The 22,455-nt window shown below is 38.0% G+C and overlaps 1 protein-coding gene across 1 annotated transcript; it reads right to left on the bottom strand.

The window, feature by feature from the left end:
• Positions 1-1,518: 1,518 nt before the first annotated feature.
• Positions 1,519-21,898, bottom strand: LOC127977671 (membrane-bound transcription factor site-1 protease). The gene is made up of 23 exons (XM_052582657.1): positions 21,731-21,898; positions 18,966-19,482; positions 17,748-18,005; positions 14,491-14,700; positions 14,285-14,395; positions 14,026-14,135; positions 11,226-11,342; positions 10,962-11,029; positions 10,777-10,879; positions 9,884-10,035; positions 8,796-8,957; positions 8,380-8,524; positions 8,070-8,258; positions 7,670-7,842; positions 6,865-6,980; positions 6,605-6,761; positions 5,808-5,932; positions 3,896-3,973; positions 3,633-3,773; positions 3,376-3,507; positions 2,753-2,879; positions 2,465-2,595; positions 1,519-2,342 (listed from the first exon to the last, which is right to left on the bottom strand). Exons 2-23 carry the CDS (start codon positions 19,183-19,185, stop codon positions 2,131-2,133), a joined length of 3,237 nt encoding a protein of 1,078 aa, XP_052438617.1. The 5' UTR covers positions 19,186-19,482; positions 21,731-21,898; the 3' UTR covers positions 1,519-2,130.
• Between the last annotated feature and the right edge of the window lie 557 nt (positions 21,899-22,455).

Consider the following 22,455-nt stretch of genomic DNA (forward strand, 5'->3'; position numbering starts at 1 on the left):
GTTCGTCCCTGTTTGGATTGCTCTCTAAAGAAAGCTCAAACTTTACCTCAGGTGAATGGGGGGTGGGAGCTTGATGTTTCAGGCCAATCAAGCGCTCCTCCATGACTTTGAGAAACAAACCCAGTTTGATTCGTCAATTTAGTCAAAAGCATTTGGGTTCGAACAATAAGACAATTTACAATGGCACTACATTAATGTTGATCAGATTAAATTTACTCCACTGATAATGCTGTTCAAAACCCTAACAGTGGTCTTTATGTAGGTAGGTCAAGAACCAACGATTCAAAATAAAATATACTAAACAAGACCAGCTATGACCAGACTGGAAGACCATCTTAAATTGGTTTTAGCCATTTAAGGGAACGGTTAATAAAAATATTTAAGCATTATTAAATTCACTAACAAATTCCCAATTATTTTGAAATATCCAACAATTTCTCCCTTAGAAGTTACATCAAATAGTACATCAAAAGACAAATGATGACAGAAAGTATTGTGTAAAGATGAAAAATGTGCTCCAGGGGTGGGGATTTGGCACTAGTGCTAGAGGCTCACTGACACTCCTCTGGATCCTAAGTCTTGGCAGAAAAAAAAAAAAAAAAATCACAAGCAAGGCTGGGAACTTTCTAGATATGAGGCACAAGTGGAACATGTGACCTCCTTTATGATGCGATTTGGGAAATCCACTTAAGCACAGATAACTGGTCAGGGTTAGTTCCCATGTTCTTCATGTCATTAACTTCTATCACGTTTCGTCACCTGAAAGAGACTGGTGACATTTCACAGGCCATTCTTCCCATTAAAAATGGATCAGGACCGAGATTTAGAGACTTCCAAGCCTCTATCACTTCTAATGGAATTAGTCGATTTCACACTGGCCTGAAGCAAAAGCTCAGGAAACTACAAGACTGCTCAGCAGACAGTGTTGATCCGATTTAGAATGAGGAGGAAGAGGCGTGTTTCTTTTGCCCATCTACACCAGCACTCAATTACTGGGAGGCTATGATTGTGTGGGATAGCCTGAAGAATGCTTTTATCTCGGGAGATTCAATTGGTTATATTTCTTGCCCTTTCAGCAGTAACAAAGATTGCATAATAAATGTTTACAGACAGATCCTGTGATGAGGACAAATCTGAATTTTCAGCAGCCAATCTTCAGTGTCACTTGCTGCATTAAAGTATTTATTTCTTTTTATCTTATTTACCCCATACATTTTTAATGGGAGTGTATGATGGTTTCCACAAAAATATAAGGCAACACAGTCCGAATGTGACTGCTTCATCCATATAATGCACATGTCTCTTATGCAAACAAAGGACAAATTAGTTCATCCATCATCGAAAGCAGCAAAAGTAAAACCAAAGCATTCCATATACAGGTCTTTCTAAAAAAATTAGCATATTGTGATAAAAGTTCATTATTTTCCATAATGTAATTATAAAAATTTAACTTTCATATATTTTAGATTCATTGCACACCAACTGAAATATTTCAGGTCTTTTATTGTTTTAATACTGGTTTTAATACTTCTGGTGGTTTACCGCAATCATCCCTTGGATAAACAAGATAAAAACTGTTCCCATTTTTTCCCCAATTGTAATGTTATATGAAGACTGTCATCTAATATTTATCATAAAGACAGAGGCAGGTTTTTCTTGCTTTATATCGGATAAGATATATTTAAAACATTGATAATTCCACACCAACAACAGTGAAATCATGATGGCTATTTACAAAGGACGTACGCACAACTGCTTTATAAAAACACAGTCTGACTGAATACAAAAACCAGGACATGTGGAAACAAGTCCAATATGTTGATCAAGGAAAACTGAAATGGCTGGTTTCTGATGTCCAATTCGACATACAAAGCAAGGGTCAAGAGTCAATTTTTCATCAATAAATTAAAAAAGGAAACATTCCTCCATTTGGTCACAAAATTGAAAGGCAAGTATTGAATAAAGACAAGATGTGACCGGGAACACTGATGTCCAAACAAGGCCCTGGCTGGTTCATCTCAAGAATGTAGACACAGCCCTTAAAATCTCATTATCAAGGGTTTACGGCATCACACACACCGCAGGGAAGACTGTTCTGCATTACTTTGTCCAGATGTGGTATGTGGCTGATCATACGGTGGGGGTTTTGCCTGAGTGAGGGGTTTGTTGTTGCTGTTGTTGAAGGTAAAGCGGCCGTTTCACTCTGGGTTTCCTGCGCTTGGGCTTGCTCTTGGCCTTGGTCAATTGCACCACAAAGAAGGAAAGGACAACCATGGCACCAAGAAAGGCAAACATTGGGATGGTTTGGCCCACCTCTTGATTATAGCGGCCGGGCATTATTCCTGAGGAAAAACAGAAACATGAATTATGATTAAATGTGATCCTTTGTATGAAATCTAAGGTAATTTGTGGATGACAATTGGTTGATAACTTCCTAAACACACAGCCAAAGTTCCTTCCTCACCTCCAGGGATGTCCCAGGCTTCACTTTCTCCAGGAGACAGGGGTCGAACCTGAGGCCGATACAGCCTCACACTAGGCAAAACAACCTTGTCCATGTCCACTGACAGTAGCTTCTGGTGCTTCCACAAATTGCTGAGAAGAGATAAAATGTAAAAAAAATAAAATAAAAAAATAAATAAAAAAAAAAACATGTCAGATGTTGGTATTACAAGACAATGCATTCAAATTTAAATTAGATTACACTGAGAGTGAAGTAGTTGAGATTGGCAGCTGTCTCATGTGTACTGACCTAGGAGCAGTCTCGTTAAGCGGCTGGGGTTTAGCCCAAGACAGATGAGGACATGCTGGTAGAGGACGAGGCTTAGGGTCACCCAGATGAGCCTCCAGCACTTTGGAGTAACGGTAGAGGTGATTACCTACAAAAAATAAATCACCACCACAGTAATATTAATTTATTACATTTATATAGCGCTTTATTAGGCAATATATATATATATATATATATATATATATATATATATATATATATATATTTTTTTTTTTTTTTTTATAATAATCTAATTCATAAAAATGAACTAAATTCATTAAAATAAAATGAATTCATTAAAATGAATTTAAAAATAATGAATTAAATTAAAAATAAAAACAAATTACAAAAAATATTGATTTAAAAATAATGAATAAATAAAAATTCACTGATAATTAAAAATGAATTTAAAAATGAATTAAAAACAATATAAAATGAATAAGGATTTTTTTTAAATAATGAATTAACTGAAAATAATGCATTAAAATACAAATAAAATGACTAAAAAAATACATTACAAAAAATACATTACATTAAAAACAAATAAATTCGCTTGAAAAAATTATGAATAAAAATGAAACAAAAAATTATGAAATAAATATTACCTTCCAATCTCTGTGGTAATGGCTTGTCTGTGCCTGTTGGGGGCACTACTCTGTTTTTAGAGTGGGTCAGGCTGGGTGGAGTCATGCTATAGGAAGTGTACTGCAACAGAGCATCCAGAAGCCAAAAACAGTCTAAAATGGAGAAAACAGAACCCAAACTCATTGAATTTAATTGATTAAACACATACAAAAATTTATATTTAGTGGGGCTAGTCTTTCTGAACTCTCTCAGACTTGTTTGCACAAATGTCCATTACCTTTCTGTCTATGACTGTCATCAATGCAGTTGGAGTCTCCGTAGAGTGCTATACGGCCTCCCCCCTCAGAGGGTGTTTGGTACAGTCCAAGCACAGGCACATTTTCCACCACTGCTGTCTCTTGTTTCAAGACCTCCAGACCTAGAAATTGGAGGATGTCAGATAACAATAACAAAAGAATTAAGAAAACGAGGGAGCTTTTAGCTGGTCTCCATGGATAGAGCAGTGATGAGATGTGTACAATCACAGCATGTGCCTCGTACCTTGATCCTTTAAGGTCTGAGCAATGACAATCCCATCCTCAGGAAAACGAGCAATGCTGCACCCTGAAGCATAATACACTAAAAACAAAAAGACATGATATATTATTATAAATCTTTTTTTCAATAATATTTTAGGCAAGCTTGTCTCCATTAAAATAGTCTAACTCGCGGAGCACACAACCAAACACATATATTTGCCCACCCCACTGAAAAAAAAATGAACTGACCCCACTATTGTTGGGATAATAACTTAGTACTCAGAAGCTAGATGGTTAACAGTATTTTGAAAGAACTAGGGCTGTGCGATATAAAAAAAAAAAAAAGTGATTTCTTTGATCAATTTTGCTATTTCGATTTTAATCACAATTTTGACACACACACGGATATGCTTTACAGTCATAAATGCATTCAGGATGAATTTGAAACATTTCCAAAAGAAAACCAATTAGAGCTTTATCAAAAAGTTGTAACGCCTCTAGAACAGACATAAGTCAAAATAATCATTATCGTAAAAGTGTAACAAAATTTCTAGACTTATGGCAAAAAAATAAATAAATAAATCTCGTGTTCAGGGACTTTTTTTCTTTTTTTTTGCCATGCATTGTTCTTAGAGCTCATTAATTGTAGTGGTGCCTCAGGTGTTGAAATAGATTTGTTATACATTATACTGTACAGGTTCACACGTAGGCCTACTCCGTTTGCAGTGTGTATACAGCATGTGTATGCGGTGCAGAAGCAGCAGCGAGAGCACATTATTGTAACGCAAAAACAAATGAAAATAATGTACAAGCGCAAATCTCTCTTTTTGCACGCAGATTTCCTTTGCTCTGTCACAAAACCAGACGTGCTTGCTCAGATACATGCGTGCAATGTGAACGCTCTGATCCGTTAACATGGGCTTTGAAAAAGCCGCATCGCAGACAGTGTGTGTAAGCATATGCCCAGTCTGTTTTCGCGCTAGGCGCGTTGCATTCTGATTGGATCTGAAATTTACAGCGGGAGGTTGGGGCTGCGGAAAATCGTGCTATAAAGCGATTTAGAAATCGCTCACACTCAAATCGTGATTTTATGACTATTTCTATTAATCACACATCCCTAGAATGAACTGGCAATGAACAGAAAATAACTCTGACTGGCACCGCTCAGCAAAACGGGAAAAAACAGATCCAGGCAGAGCTCGGCAGCAGGGAGACAGCCAGCGGAGCAAGCAGTCAGGAGGGAATACAACAGCCATTTATGTTGACCTTGTTGACAGCCATTTATGCATGTTTGAATTTGTTGTTCTGTAGCATATGCAGCAAAAATATAAATTGGTGGTTTATTCTTAAACCAATCAGCGAGCTTGAATAGTGGAAGCATAGTTACAGTTTAATATATATTTTTTGTTATTTAATTATATATATGAAATTATGTTATGACTTAGATATTTTTACATGAATAAACAATATTATTATTTCTTTTAAAAGTAATTGGGGGCCCACCTGCAATACCCACAGGTTGTAAACCACTGGTCTACTCGATACTGAAACTTTAACAGGAAGCTATGTTTACTGCGGACCGATCTTGTAACACAGCATCTGAAAAGTTTTTTTGATCATTCTGAAATGCCAAAGTAAGTCTGTATAATTGTCTTACACCACTGCAATTCCTAAACAGCAGGCATCCACCTCCGAAAGCAATGACAGCATTTATTGTGTTTCGTTTTTATCATATATGAAAGTGATTTTATTTAGTGGCTTCTACAACTTATTACTCCTCCAATTTATCAGGAAGTGACTAATCGATTTTGTTCTCTCCGACTTGTTGGATTGAAACAGTGCTTTATTCGTAATGTTTTATGCAATGTTCCAGCATCTTTGGATGGAAACATAGCTATTAATATAGCTATGTTATAGTGAGAAATTAGGCTTACTGTCATGATCTGCCATTGTGAAGTCTCCCTCATACAGACCATCACTGAAGGCCATACCCCACACTGAGATCAGGTCATTCAAGGCTGGCACGTTAGCTCCCCCTGTGTCCGGCATCCACCATTGCCTGCAAATATGTAACGGACCTTTAAAAATTTGCCTTTTTTTTGATAAATAAAACTTGTTTACCCTGAATTGGACACTTTACCAAGAGCCCCTCATAAAAAAGTATTTGTCAGAGACAATAATAGAGCCCATACAATTAAAATCCTCCCAAAATTACATTAGTTTTGAATTAGGGCACTTGCCCTAATGAGAAGCACACTTTAATTTAAATTAGGACAAAAAAAAAAAGAAGAAGAAAAGTAGATGGCAATTGGAAAATTAAACAAACATTACAAAAGAAAAAAAAAAATTTGCAAGGCAGTCTTGACACAAATGATTGTCTATTGAAATGATAACTTTGTGCAAATGTTTTTTGTTTTTAACCTTAAATCTCGTATTTCAGTTGTTCTCAGACTGTTTGGACACCACAATATATCTAAACCTAAAGAATTTCTAAAAGGTCTCATGATTAAGGTTATAAGAAAGTAAAAAAATATTAAATGCATAACCATTATTAATATTATAAATGTAATATGGTTTTATACATTTCTTTCTATAAATGTAAAAAATAAAAAAGAGCATTTTTACTCGTGGACCCCACTGAAAAATTATCAATAGATACATGGAGTAAGGTCTTCTGTTAAATGTAGAGATAGTGACACAAGATTACAGTGACCCTTAATGTTCTCAGTACCTGGTGTTCTCATCATAGAACTTCACTTTTCTCATGACTGATGTGTTGTACCATTCACTGAAGACGATAAGAGACAGGCCGTTATCTATGTCTCTCCTCAACTTGGTGATTTCTTCAGGAAAATACTCTTCTTCACTGTCTACCATCAGCAAGGTCCCTATAAACACACAGAAACAGATCACAGTTGATTTCCATCATGGCTTACACCACAAAACTAATTAACCTTTATACAGAAAACAGTCCAAGAGATCAAAGCCTACCATACTGACTGGCATCAAAGCATGTGATTGGTGCACCCAAGACTTCGACAAAGTAGCCCATGCTGCGAAGATGCTGATACATGTCTCTAAAATTAGTGTGAATATGATCACCATTCCTTAAAAAAAAAACAAGAGAAAAACAACATCATATACACACTTCTAAGAGAATAACTGCAGTAGACCCTCACTGCAGAAAACAAGATCCAGGGGGCGTGGTTGGATCCACATCTAGTGGGTTGAGATGGGTAGGTTTAGGGGTGGAGATGGGTGGGTTTAAGGATCAGGGGGTGGAGACGGGTGGGTTTAGGGATCAGGGGGTGGAGATGGGTAGGTTTTAGGGTGGAGATGGGTGGGTTTAGGGGTCAGGGGGTGGAGATGGGTGGGTTTAGGGATCAGGGGTGGAGACGGGTAGGTTTAAGGGTGGAGATGGGTGTGTTTAAGGATCAGGGGTGGAGACGGGAAGGTTTAAGGGTGGAGATGGGTGGGTTTAGGGATCAGGGGGTGGAGAAGGGTAGGTTTAGGGGTGGGTTTAGAGGATTAGGGGGTGGAGATAGGTAGTTTAAGGGGTGGGTTTAGAGGATTAGGGGGTGGAGATAGGTAGGTTTATGTATAAGTTGGGAGGAGTTGGATCTGGATCCATACATGCCCCCTTGGATTTTGTGTTCTGCAATCTCAAAAATTTGGGTAAAAAAAAAGAAATTCTAGAAACAAGATATTAAATGTGCCTTCTACAGATTCTTTATTACAGTGCAATTTATTTTCTAACAACTGATTGAATTAATTATTTTGGGTGGTCGAGGCTCACCAGTCAAGCGGATCGTTCTTCATGCGCAGGTTGTCTCGAGGGAAGTAGCCAGGCGGGTAGCGTAGGTTGTGGTACTGATCCCACAGAATCCTCTTACTACGTGGAGGAGTGGGGACAATCTTTACCTTCACTGGTAACTTCACTGTAGAGGTCATCTCACCACCTATTGCTGACTGGTTACAAACAAACACACAAAAAACAGACCACAGCAGGTCATGATCTCAAATTACACTAAAGCCAAAATGAAAGCAGTTTAGACATATTCTAAGCAGTCTGAAAGCCTTCTAAGAAACTCTTAGAAGTGTACCAATAAAGTGTGGTCATTAACCAATAAAAATAAATTATGACTTAAGCAGATTATAACCTTACTAGAGATATCAGGGACAGTACTGTTACTCACATCATTCTCTGCTGGTGAGGCCACTGTAACCATGACATGACCCTGAGCAATGCCTTCCCACGATGCAGCTTTCTTGGCCACAGATATGGAAACAGCCAGGTATCCGGACCAGGGCCAGAGTACAGGAGAGTAAGACACCGCCACGTCCACATAATCCCCATTCTGAGGAAGGTAGGGCTGCCAGATGGGCTGCGGATTTAAAACATAACTGAGATGCTTCAAATGGACCACAGATAGTTGAAAATACATTCTAATGTTTGAAATAAGAGATTAAACTGAATTGCAAAGAGTCTATTTTTTTATTGCCTACCTTGTCCACAATCCTTCCAGTCACACCCATGCCATTAAGAATGGTCACGTTGACAATCGTCGGCATGCCACCATAGTAAATAGGCTGAGAGCAGTAGGGCCACATGTACGGGCACTCGGTCAGATCTATGTAGCTCGGACTCAGGCTAAAGAATTAAAAACACCATTAGAAATTAATAAGAGGATGATGGCCCTCACTGAGAGCCAGTGCAATATAATGAACCGGGTCAAATCTACTCTATAATCAGGCTGGGACATAATTAAATCTTAATGAGAATGCAATAGAGAAGCTAGCTACATTTTAAATGGACTTTTATAAATCAGCATAAATTAATAAGATATTGAAATCACCCAGACGCGAGCAGAATGCTAGTCAAAGAGCAGAACACTATATTTGTGTCTATGCAAGAGACATGCCTGGCTTGTGGCTTGTAGCTGTTAAGGACCTGGTAGGCTCGGAGTAAATCGAGTTTTCCATGGCCCTGCTCAAACATGTTGACGCCTGGTAGCCTGCGTGCTGAAGCGATCAGGGCCTGCTTCATACTGGCCGGGTTCACCAACTCTCTGTTCAACACAGTGCTTGAAAGACAAAAGACAATAAAGATGGTTCAGTTAAATGGATGAGAGTTGATGGGCTATCATTTCAGTGCAACCGCAGGTTAAGGACCAGAAAACAGACTTGAAAGAAACACAGGCACATTGCGACTCAGAGGCCATAAAGCAAAGAGGCAGATGGGGTCATGTACCTATGAGAGACTAATACAAACGAGAGCAATATATATGAAAGAGATAGAAAGGAAGGAAACTGAAGGAGGTGAAATGAAAACCTTATAAAGTGGAAACCCCAACAAATTATGTAAGCCCATCACAGTCTGAGAGTACATCAAATATATAGCAAAAGCTAAGACAGTAAAAGAGAAACTATGCCATTGAATTTCCTGTGGAAAATAAGATTGATTCTGTCAATTCATTTGTTTTTTTTGTTTTTCTTTTCTTTCAGGATCAATTTCATTTATTTTTCTCTCACAAGGACAAAGGAAAAAAATAAGGCACTTACGCAGAAAACCATTGGTTTCGGGGACCAATTTATTTAGTTCTACTTCATATCAGTTGTGTGTGAGTGGTGTTTATAGCAATAAATGTACAAAGTACAGTTGTGCCCACTATCAATCACTATCAGCAAACACGGACCTAATAATGAAACTCTGATCTGAATCACTGATAACCTGCCACACCTGACATAAAGTGCACTCTCTTTTAAGTATACAGGTCCTCAGACCAGAAGCACCTAATTTAGGTGTTACACTGTTACAGTTAGATTTAGTTCTAATAAATGCTGCTCTTTTGGACTTATGAATCTTTTTTTAATATTATCTTAATATTTTTGTGAAAAGTGCTACTTTTTTCCCATAAGCACTCAATTAGAATGATTTCTGTAAGATCCTAAGAGTGGAGGAAAGGCTGTGAATGTTTGTGCAAAGCGCTATTTTGTTCATCTGTCTCACCTGGCCAGTAGCGTGACAGCCCCGGCCACTACAGGTGATGCAACACTGGTGCCAGAGAGAGAACGACAGCCCTCCTTCAATCCTGAGCCACGCACACCAGAGCCGTATGTCACAATGTCAGGCTTCACCCTGCCATAGCCACCTGGCAGCTCCTGATCCAGACAGCACAGAAAGCAAAACTATGATAAAAACTGAGCTGACAAGACAGATGACAGATATTGTGATGAGTGGGAAAGAGAGCAACACGTTACATTCAATGCCTCAGAGGAGACTAAGTGAAAATTCAGCATGCATACATAGCCAGCACTATAAAATGGCTAATGGGATGTTGGCAAGTTTGCTAATAAATTGATTCACAACTCGGATTCAAACATTTATTTGCATCACTGACAAAAAAAATGAATTCCAAAAACAATATATTTAAATAAATATATATTTAGTGTATCTAAATAAAAAGGGTAAGATATTCATCTTTGTTAATTTAGTGAAAAACAGTATGAAAACATGACTTGAATATTTTATCAAGAATTCCTTTTTTTTTTTATTCATATTATATATATAAAATCACCTAGTTCTTTACCTGGGGAATATTTTTTTTTTTCCAAGGACATTCATTTATACGCAACTTTTATTGTAAATCTACAAAGCTGTAATTCTTTGAACCACTTCAAAGGTGCAATAGAGGGTTTTTACTGAGTCTTTTGAAGTGCATGTGCATATCTTCAATTTATTCTCCTTCCTAAAGCAGGGGAGGCCACGATTTGTGTAGCAGGAGGTGTCGGTCTGCCCTTTTTAGGTCAGATCAAAATGCACAGACATGTTCTAACTGGCCTCTTCAGGAATCAGCACAGGAAAAACGCAGTAATGTGAGGTCACCAAAAGAAAGAACGCACCCATGTTGTCATGCCTCGGGATGAGAATCTGGCAATGTTGTCCTCAAAATCAATCCCTCCAACACCAATAACATCCATCTGATCTGCTGGATTGTTCAGGGTTCTGGAAGACAAAAAGAAAATCTATCAATATCAATAGATATGTTGGGAATATTGGCCAACTGGCTTTTATTGGCTTTTCTTACCCATAGAGTGGGCCATCATTGCCGATAGCAGATACCATAATCACCTTGTTGGCTGTGAGCTCCCAAACCTTGTTAAACACAGAACAGTTAAGCTTTTATTAGAGCAATACATTTCAGAGAGCATAAACTCTGATGTACAGGACAAAATACACAGCACCTTTATTAAAATGTGCTCGTCTGTTGCTTAAGAGGTTTCTTATTTGTAGCTTGCTTTGGACAATAGCACCTGCTGAGTAAATAAATGTCGGTTTAATTTGTCCATACCTTATCAACAAATGGATGGTCCATAAAGTCTGGTCCCCCTATACTGAGATTTAAGACGTCTATCTTCTTCAGGATAGCATAGTTAAAGGCATCCAAGAACCAAGAAGTGTAGGACACCTAAAAAGAAACAAAAGAAAAACACATATGTAAAAATGTATAATATAAAAAAAATTATAACTGAGGCCAGTAATAGAACTGGGCAATATACAGGTGCTTCTCAACGAATTAGAATGTCATGATAAAGTTCCTTTTTTTTCAGTAATTCAACTCAAATTGTGAAACACTGGTATTAAATAAATTCATTGCACACAGACTGAAGTAACAAGTCTTTTGTTCTTTTAATTGTGATGATTTGGCTCACATTTAACAAAAATCCACCAATTCACTGTCTCAACTAATTAGAATATGGTGACATGCCTCTCAATTTGATTTGGTTCACTAGGCTACACAATCATGGGGAAGACTGCTGATCTGACAGTTGTCCAAAAGACAAACATTGACAACCTTCACAAGGAGCCACAAACATTCATTGCCATAGAAGCTGGCTGTTCACAGAGTGCTGTATCCAAGCAAGTTAACAAAGTTGAGTAAAAGGAAAAAAAGATGCACAACCAACTGAGAGAAGTGCAGCCTTATGAGGATTGTCAAGCGAAATTGATTCAAGAATTTGAATGAATGGACTGAGGCTGGAGTCAAGGCATCAAGAGCCACCACACACACGTCCGCAGCACCATACGTCAACGATCACAGCAGTAGAACTCACAACAGACCCGGATGAGAATACAATGCTAAATAAAGTCGTAATTTTTGTTATTTTTGGACCCAAAATGTATTTTCAATGCTTCAACAAATTCTAACTGACCCTCTGATGTCACATGGACTACTTTGATGATGTTTTTATTACCTTCCTGGACATGGACAGTATACCGTACATATACGTTTTCAATGGAGGGACAGAAAGCTCTCGGCCTAAATCTAAAATATCTTAAACTGTGTTCCGAAGATGAACGGAGGTCTTATGGGTTTGGAACGACATGAGGGTGAGTCATTAAATAAATTTTTATTTTTAGCTGAACTACCTCTTTAAGCTACTCCTGAGGCATCTTACCTACGCCAAGGATAAGAACTGGACTGTTGCCTAGTGGTTTAAAGTCCTCTTTTCAAATGAGAGCAAGTTTTGCATTTCATTTGGAAGCTCATAGCCCAAGATGTTTAAAATTCCAGTGTTAAGTTTCTACACTCTAATGCCGCGTTTCCACCATGGGAACTTTACCCAGGAACTAGGGACTTTGGTACTCTGGTACTCTGTGCGTTTACACCACAGGAACCAGGAACTAAATAAAGTTCCGGGTAAAACAATGCCCCTCAGGAAGTCCCTGCTGGTGAGGTAATACTTTTTATTTAAAAAACTTTCACTGATTTAGGAGACCCTACAGCTCCACGTGATCAGCAGGAGCTCAGTGCTCATGTATCCGCTTAGAGCACTCTCAACTTGGCTTGTCCTTCTGACATTTGCCGCTGGCTCTATGGTCTGTATTAAATTTATCTATATGTTAAAATGAAAATAAAGAGGTAATTGATAAAATATTTAGCTTCATTGTAATGGCTGTATATATATACACATTTCCCTGAACTCAGTAAATTTCTGTGGCTATTATTACGTTGAAATGGAAAAATGAAAGGAGGCAGTGGTATTTGATATCCCATTTAATTGTATATACAGTGAGGAAAATTGCAGTAGCCAAGGCGAGCTGACTGAAGTTATCAAGTACACTACTGTTTGCAGAATTACTGGATTTGTGTCGTCGCGGACGTCACACTCCTGAGTCGAATGCGCAAAGTCCGAACTACAGAGGATGCAAGTCTGAAATGTGTGTACTTTATATTGAGACCTACGTCACCAGACTATTTTATAACTTTATTTTATTTTATAATCTTTCCGGTACTTTAGACCGCGGTGGAAACACAGAAAGCAACAGGTCTGTGGGGGACAACAGTTCCTGGGGAAAAAAAGTTCCTGGTACAATTGTTCCGGAAAATGAACATACTTTCCAGAAGGCCTTTTTTTTTTTATTGGTCTTATGAAGTATTGTAATTTGTTTAGATAATGGTTTGGTGGGTTTTTGATAAATGTGAGCATAAAGCATCACAATGAAAAGAACCAAAGACTTAAAGTTCTTCAGGCGGTGTACATTTAATTGATTTAATACACGGGCTGAATTACTGAAATAAATGAACTTTTTACGACATTCTTTTCATTCACAAAACTTTATTTTATTGTTTTAAAATGTGATTGAAATGTATTCCTGTAGTGACATAATAGAATTTTCAGGAGCCATTAGTCTTAAAAGGACAGTTTACCCAAAAATGAAAACGTATCATTTATAGAAACTTTATAGAAACGTATACATTTATAGAAACAGTTCCCGGTCATCACTGACTTCCACAGTATGAACAAAAATACTATAGAAGTTAATGGGGACCAGAAACTTTTTGCTTAAGACACATTCTTCAAATTATATTTTGTGTTCAGCAAAAAAAGAAAAAAAGAAATTGATACATGTTTGAAACAACTTTAGGGTGAGTAGGCTAAATGACAATTTAAATTTGGGTTAATTATCCTCGAGAATCATTTCTTATTATCAATGTCCTTTTTTAAATTAATAGAAAGACCCAAAAGATTAGCATTCATTTGAAAGAGAATAATTTAGTAAGATTAAACATTTATTTACTGTCATTTTAATGTGTAAACACATTTTGGTAGTTGTACATGATCGTGGATTTGAATGTTGTGTGCTACCTGGTTATTAGTAAAAACCCTGAAGATATGAAGCTCAGAATCAGGAGCGAATCCCTGGCACTCTCTCATGCTGGCAATAACCCCAGCTACAAAGGTACCATGACCCAACCCTGAAGAAAGAATGTGACAGACAAAGATTGAAAAAAAAATAATTAATGCTTGTAATATGAACAATTAATCTAGGCTGATTAAATCAACTCCACTCAGAGTGCAATAATGATTGATTAAACCCATTTCATGAAATTGTTTTATGTCTCACCATCATCCAGTGTTTTCTCATTGGTCCAGTTGGTTCTTTCTTTAACATTCTTAAAGTGAGGGTGCTTCTCACTCAGCCCAGTGTCAAATACTGCTACCTTCACCCCAGAGCCTGCAAACGAACACAGTAACATGCTTCATCGTAATCCCAATCTCCGAAAGTAGTAGAAAAAAAATTCATACAACAGCCATTTCTTTAGCACATACCAGTGTATCCCATCTGCCAGAGCACATCTGCTTGCAGTATCTGGGCGACATGTCTGGGGATGGCCCGCAGGAGACGGCGACTGGAGTGTCTTCCTGTAGCATGCCAGAATCCAGAGCCCAGAGAAAGACTGGTTCTCCTGAGTGGCCTTGATGACTGCCACTTCTGCACCCAGCGAGTGTCATTGCATGGTGATGCCCCATCAGTGCCCGCTAAAGAGCAAAAGGAATGAAAATTAGATTTCACCCAATTCGATATATTTTTTTTTGTGTGCCAAGGATATACGTTTATAAACAGTATAAAAAGAACCTACTGAATGACACACTTCTGCCACCCGCATTAATATACCATAAGACTAGCTAGTTAACACGGCAACGTATTTAAATCAGCCGAATTCAACACAACACTAAGCCCAAGTGTGACAATACAGCAAAACCAGTAAAAAAAACAATTGTCCATTTATCTAACTCCAACCTAATCACACAGTATCAACCTCTAAACCTTCATTACCATTTTTATTGGCTCTTTGAATAACGTCTGGTGAGACCAGAGATGGGTAGCCATGTGCTTTCATTAATATTTACACTTTTCAAACAGAGCAGATTCAAAATAACAGTGATAAAACCTTTATACAGACACTTTTACATAGAAGAGTTGAGGTAGAGAGTAAAAAATACACTCGTAAAGCGCGGGTGCAAGATTTGGAAGGAAATCGTAGGCTTTAAGCAATCCAAACACTTCGACTAACTCTGATATGTCAGTCTTCCTTTCTGGCTGATAATGCTCATTAATTCCCCCTAAAGCTATACAGATGTGACTAGCGCACAGTGTTGGGGCTAGTTACTCAAAAAAGTAATATATTACATATTACATATTACTCTCAAAAATAGTAATGCCTTACTTTACTTTATTACTCCCTGGAGAAAGTAACTAGTTATATTACTAGTTATATTACTAGTTACATCTTTTTTTCTTAATTACTCTATGATTGCCTGAGATGCATCAGATGGAGGGAGAACATACAAAGGAGGAGTGTTCTTTAGGGTCTTTATCAGTGGCGGCTCCTGCCAAATCTCTCAGGGGGGGCAAATGTTTGCTCTATTAATGAGGATAGGTCAACCATTCAATTGATAAATTAACGGGTAGTTAAAGATGTAAAGGGAACCGAACTACTGTAGTATTAATTAAAAATAAACTGACATTAGGAATCAATCTCTTGCACTCCTTATTTTTCTATATCCGTGTTAACACTATTCAGCAGCATATGAAGACTAACACCAGGATGTGGTTTTTCCAAAAAATACTTTTTACTTTTCGATTTCAGTTTAATAAGAAATAATTGAAGTCACATAAATCACTGTTTACACAACTCACTTATATTACTGCTCGTCAGTACACCTGTTCTCTAATCAGCGGTTAATTCCATCAGGTGCGTGATTTCACATAGAGCAGCTGTTACTACACAGAGCCGTTATTAACTGAGAAGATGCGCAAATCCAGTTCATTTTCAGCGTTTATTGGCACGGTTGTATGAACATATGGTTCACGCACCTGATGGAATAAACCGCTGATTAGAGAACCGGCTTTACTGAGATGCGCATTAACGAGCGGCCGATCGTGATCGGAGCACTCCTACAAAATAATTACTGAATCTCCACCCGTCGAAACTAGCTTTCTGTTGCTGGGAACCTTCCTCTGAAAAAGAGCTAGCCATTGTTGACGCTTCCATTTTTTTCCCCATCTGTCTGAGCGTGCCGCTCTGCTGCCGGCTGTCGACCAATCAGTGATGGTAAATGATACCTCGTGCCAAACCCAGACCAATCACTGTTCCATTCACGCCCTCCTTCCCTTCCCTTCTGTTCTCTGTGTTGTGTGCCTTGTGTGTGTGATGAAGGTGCTACTGGCAAATGTAACGCAAGTAACTAGCTTGGGAAAACTGTAATAATATTACCATTTTCAGACGAGTAATGCCTTACACTACTAGTTACTGAAAAAAGTAATATTATTACAGTAACGCGTTACTTTGTAACGCGTTACACCCAACACTGCTAGCGCATATACTGTAATTATGTTACTTTTCAATCCCCCACTTGTGCTCCTGTGGCACTGACCCCAACATCATTTAAATGATAATTACTTGCATATATGCTCTGAAACTGTGACCAGGGGTTATTCTTAGAGGCACTTTGGTTTCAGTAATAAGAACAAAAATACATCATTAGCTGCTATTAGTTGAGTTCTCCAAGCTGTGCTATGTATAGACCATGGTTGAAGAGGGAGATACGCTTGCGTGTGTGGGAGCCAGACTGATAAGCAGCTCCTTGAGACTTATTCTAGAGTGGTGCTGTCTGCAAAAATACATTTCAGCTATACTGTGAGAAAGTGAATTGCTTGTGATGGGAGACAAACTGACCCCAACGAGCGCAACCACTGATATCCGATTCAAGAATGGACTTAACAAATATGGCTCTTTAAAAAAAAAAAAAAAAAAAAAAAAAAAAAAAAAAAAAAAAACTGGAAATCAGACAGCACTAAACAAGATTCATTGACTCAATCAATCAAACAACTTTCTGATGGAAAATATTAATTTTTTTAGCCATTACTCCGGTCTTCAATGATTCTTCAGAAATAATTCTGATTATTTCTTGGTGCTCAAGAAAGGGCTTTTTTTAATTCAACAAATTTGAATGGTACTTTACACTACAAAATAGAAAAAAATTGTCTCAACCTTTTTTTGGGTTGACACTACAAAATCTTGCAGTATACACTGGAAAAGCATTACACAGAAGCCGTGCAGCCTGTTTAGGATGCTGGTAAAGGAAGACATGAATAGAGGAAGTCATTCTATTATTATACCAATCACTCTCCCAGAGACTCAACACTGAGAGCAGATTTGCATATAGGTGCAATTTCTTTTTTTTATTCTAATGGTAGGGAACTCACACAGAACATTCTTTCACCTCAAACACTTCTGAAAGCCATTTCCTTCACCCCATGCAGTAAATAAACACTTTCTATTTGGTTCACCGCCTGCTGATGACTTTCCTCTCTGCAGTCACCCAAAGAGAGGCGGGGAGGAACAAATTGCATGTAACCTGTGTGACCTGTGCACAGCAGGGTTTGATTTATAAATATAACGCTATGTACTAAAGAACAGTATGTTTTAATACATTACAGTAAGGCAAAGTACAATATTATAACAGTATTATATTCATGATCTTAATGCTCATAAGTGTTATGAGAGTAAAGCACTACTTACAGTCAGTCAGTTTGAGGCTGCGGAGGACCATGCGCTGGGGCGTCACTCGTTTGATGTAGGGGTGGTCCTGCAGGGTGAGCAGGCTGCTGCGGGTGTCCTGCCGGATCTCCACCACCTCAAAGTCACTGGGGTAATCGCTGGCAGGATTGTCTCGCCGTATGATGCGCCAGTTCACCGCATCCACATCTCGCAGGGCGCTGGTGATGAAATCACTGCGTGCTTTGGCTGTGAAGTATCCATTAAATGCAACAATGTACTCTAGAAAAGACAAAGAGAGAACAAAAGATATGTCAAAATCTCACAGGACAACTGAACTTGTATTTACTGAGGAATGCAACTTCAGCAAGGCTTAGTATTAATTTAGGCTCAAGACAACGGAACTGGTTTTGTGCAGTACATTTATGGCTATAGAGCATAGGACTATAAAAAAAATTAAGATGAACCACTTAATTTATATCTCCTGAAGGGAACCAGAAATGCAGTCAGATTAGCAGACAATGTGCTTTGCTCAAAATTGAATTTACATGAAACTTAATGCCTTACAAATAAAACTATTGCTATATAAAATCTCCTTGGAACAATTCATAGCTTAGGGCGAGGGAAGTGGGAATGAATTAAACATTAGAAGATGGCACAAAGGCCACATTCATAGAGCAGCAATCAGGCCACTATAAATAAGGTGTAACATTCTGGTCTTGTATACCCACATCCACACCACACCCAATCTAGTAAAATGTGCCCCCTGTAAAAACAACGCTGGACTCTGATTAAGTCTTAGGAATGTATTGCAAACAGTCTGGCCCACCTGCCAGTAAACACACACAAACACAGAGCAGAGGGCACAATCCAGCCAATGAATGGACGGAGCTGCAGCACAGTGGAATACATTACACCATTGCTGTTTGTCCTGAAACACTCACGTTTCGTCCTGCCCTAAATTACAACAGGAAGGGCAGCAGCTGCTTTAAATCCTCAATAAACTAGCTGAATTTCAGTGCAATAAAATGTCATTATCAACACAAAGTAAATTACAGCACTAAATGACATACTAAAACGCAATGTCTGAACATGTTGTAGTCAACGAGGAATTCAATGTTCTCCTGCCGGTCAAAACACTTAAACCTTGAACAACTGGCTAAGTATAAGCCAAATTAATACTAATTTTGTTACAAACACAAGACGACAACATTCTTAATTTACAACAATGACATTGCTTACCATGCTTGACCACTTTGGTAGAAAAATCCAGTTTCAGTGTGAGCTGCGAGCAGTTTGAGCTTAAGAGTGCATCAGCATTTAGAGGAGAAGGAAAGGGTGTTGAAAACGGTCCATTGTCTTCCTCTGTGCCCACCACAGGCAATCGACCCCCTAAAAAGGCCACAAGCAAGCACAGTCGTACAATCATGGTCCCTGCAGTCCGTTTCTGGTCATTGCCCATTTAAAGACACATGTGTCCTCAAACCTAACAAACGTGAAAGGGCATTTGCAGTTTTGGAATGGTTTAAGTCCAGAATGCAGAGAAGCCTGAATAACACATGGCTCAAGTTTTCATTTCTTTCGTTGTTCTCTCTCATCTCTCTGTGTTTGTGGTCCAGTGGAGTTGATCAGTGTGGCAGCCTGAGGAGGAGGAGGAGGGGGGCCATATTCACAGAGAGTAAAACCGTCTACTGGAGATCAGGAGGGGTGTTCATCTGGTGACGGGATTCCACACAGTGAGCAAAGGGTTTTATGCTTTCTGCAGTCAGAGAAAAGACAACAATAGTTATGATTAGCTAGCTGCTGGAAAAACAGTCAACTGATACTTTTACTTAGCAAGGAAGTATTACATCTCAACAGTAACAGAAAATACATTAATCTTGTTCTTAAAACTTACTATTCAAAGAATCACGAATGTCTCACAGTTTCAGAATAAATGTCTTGATAATAAAATGAAACGTGCAGCAAATCAACATATTAGATTGATTTCTGGGTAATTATGTGACACTGGTGACTGGAGCCATGAAACCACATTCTAAAAAATATTAAAAGAGAAAACAGTTACTTTAAATTGACGGTCATTCAAATAATCCAATGTTGGTGAGCATAATAGATTTTCAAATATGAAAATAACTGATTTTTGAACAACAGTGTAGACATTCAAAAGGACAAGGACTATTTATTGGGCTAAATATTTGATGCTGATTGTGGGACTTTTTGTAAAGATGTTTATATCTTCCACTGAAGCTCAAGATGCTTTTTGGCTCATCTCAAACTATGCTGGAGAACATGATCATCAGGTTTTACACAATCTTGTGGAGTTCATGCAGGTCAAGCACTGCCATTATTAAATACATCTAGAATGGTGCTTAAAATTCATCACAAAATGTCAGCCTCATAATATCAAGAGGCACATTTTTCTGAAAACATGGTCCCCCACCCACAGGCACACATCCAGAGGCTTAATTCACCACTAACTCTGGGCTGTGAATGCCTGTCCCGCAAGAGGTGGGCTTAACTCAGATGGGCTGAGCTGTTATGCAACTCAGTTTTACATCCCTAAGACCTAAGCCCCGAATATGCACATCATATGGTTCTTTACTACAGACAATGCCATCCTTGCTAGTCACAGATACACGCAGAATGGGTGCAAGGCTGTAAAATTATTTTTAAAACAACAAGACAAGAAAAAAAAAAATGCTTTCAAAGATGCCTTGAAACAGAAGTTGTGTTGTTCCTTTCTTGTATATCATGGTGAATTTCTAACAAGAGGGGTAAAAAAGGAGTACAAGACTTCCTTTTGTCTATTGTAAATTAACTGAATCGTTCTCGTTTGATATCGGTGCAGTATCGTGTGTGTGACAGGCTGTCCCGACAGATTTCCCTCTTATGATGCATGTGAGACTTTTCCATTCATTTAGTTCATTTAAACACTGTTCCTGCAACTTCAAGTTTATTAGTCTGTTTTCGAGTGTAACGGGCACATCTCAAACTCTATGACAAATTTACACTGAAATGTGTAAATGGTTCATACAAAGAAAAAAAAACGGTTCTCACTGCATCCATTTCATTGCAAGTTTAAAGATGGCCAAAATAAAGAGAATGTGAACAAAATGTGTTTACTTTGATTCTTTTTGTGGATAAACTCAGTCTAGGATGTTAGTGTAGCAGGCTTAAGTAGTAATTCACCCTAAAAACAAATACCCAGTTTTAATTGTTTTCTTATGTAGAATGAAGCTGTTATTCTTTGTGACATGTCCTTTTTGTGAGTAAATGACAATTTTCATTTTGGGTGAATCATCCACTCAGGAAAAAAAAAAAATCTAAAAGCCACTAGACTCTACTTTTTTTTTTTTAATCGAGCAAAAGAACAGCAGTCACTCATTCCAAACAGTGGGTTAATTATTTTCAGCAAAAGTAGTAGGGGAAAAAGGGCTTTCTTAGCCAAAAGCATTAGTCTTTTAACAACATACAGAAACAATATCATTACTAAATAGTAACGTTATCTCAAGTAATAAACTTCTTCTGACTTCTTTTATTAAAAATGATAATAATAACAAATCTGCATTTTGAACAGTCCTTGGGACAAAACCAGAAGGACTGACAGTATTTGTATTGGATGCAATGTTCAAGTTGGAAGTGGACTTTGAGGTCAGTGTTTAGTTGGACTGTTTCGGTGCTGTAAGCTGAAATGATTCAATGTCTTACTTTTAGTAATACATTGCACACAAGCTAATGACAATAACACTAACGTTAGCAGCCTTGCTAGCTAAAACCACCAACCAAACAATCAATTTACGCTGCACAAAACAGTTTGCCAGAATACCTAGCTATTTACGACCCCCTTCATCTAAAAAAAGAGCTTCAAATGTTTTTTTTTTTTATTTTCCTCTTGAACAGACAAACATGTGGTCTCGCTACCTTCCTGCTACAAGCTAATAGCTAGCTGAGCAAAGCACGACTCTAAATGTTTCAACACATAACCAACAACCTAATATTATACTTACAATGAGCAGAATGTACAGTGATGGTGCTTGAAATGTTTAATTCCCGAAATATGTCGTCTAAAATATATTGTATCTTGGCTTTATTACAAATTAGAACTATACACAAGCTAATGGCGTAAACTGTAAGACTGTAACGTGAGAAACTGGTATTAAACAAAACAAGCAGTAGCCAATTATCAAGAGCTGCGTCACGTGTCGACGAGGGAGGGATTAGCGTTCAGCCAATAGAAAACGTTTATAACTTTATGCTTCTATTCGATTGGTTATTGAGATAATATAATAACGTGCTTTAGAAGCAAGCATGTTAAAGGTGGATGCAGTGATTTGCCCTCACTTAAAAAAAAAAAAAAAAAAAACTCTTAATTCATATAAGTTTTCTGGAGTTGAATTATTCTGTTTTAGCCCGATAAGTAGCCTAATAAAAGCGGTTTTATTTTTCATGGAGCGGTTCAGATTACATGACAAGCTGAATACAGTTTAGTAGTAACGTTAATTTGCTGCCAGTAGTTTCATGATGATTTCACTGGTCTAATCTGGTGTTCATCAGGTCCAGTTGTTAGGTTCCAGCCTGAAGTTACACTACTTTATGTGGTCATCCAGTCTGGCTTTGCTAGCAGTGGAACAATAGTCTATATATGAAGTTGTACATTTGTTGTCAAGAAGTCCCACTAATATGTTCAAAATCTTACTCATAACCATCCATTTATTATTTATACACACACTCA

The sequence above is a fragment of the Carassius gibelio genome, chromosome B18 (assembly GCF_023724105.1).
Source record: "Carassius gibelio isolate Cgi1373 ecotype wild population from Czech Republic chromosome B18, carGib1.2-hapl.c, whole genome shotgun sequence".
Taxonomy (NCBI): domain Eukaryota; kingdom Metazoa; phylum Chordata; class Actinopteri; order Cypriniformes; family Cyprinidae; genus Carassius; species Carassius gibelio.

Coding starts and splice junctions, on each gene's coding strand:
- LOC127977671 (XM_052582657.1), bottom strand. CDS start 19,185: ATGGGCAATGACCAGAAACGGACTGCAGGGACCATGATTGTACGACTG. Junction 18,006..18,965: donor TACCAAAGTGGTCAAGCATG/GTAAGCAATGTC, acceptor TGTCTTTTCTAG/AGTACATTGTTGCATTTAAT. Junction 2,343..2,464: donor AGCCTGGGACATCCCTGGAG/GTGAGGAAGGAA, acceptor GTTTTTCCTCAG/GAATAATGCCCGGCCGCTAT.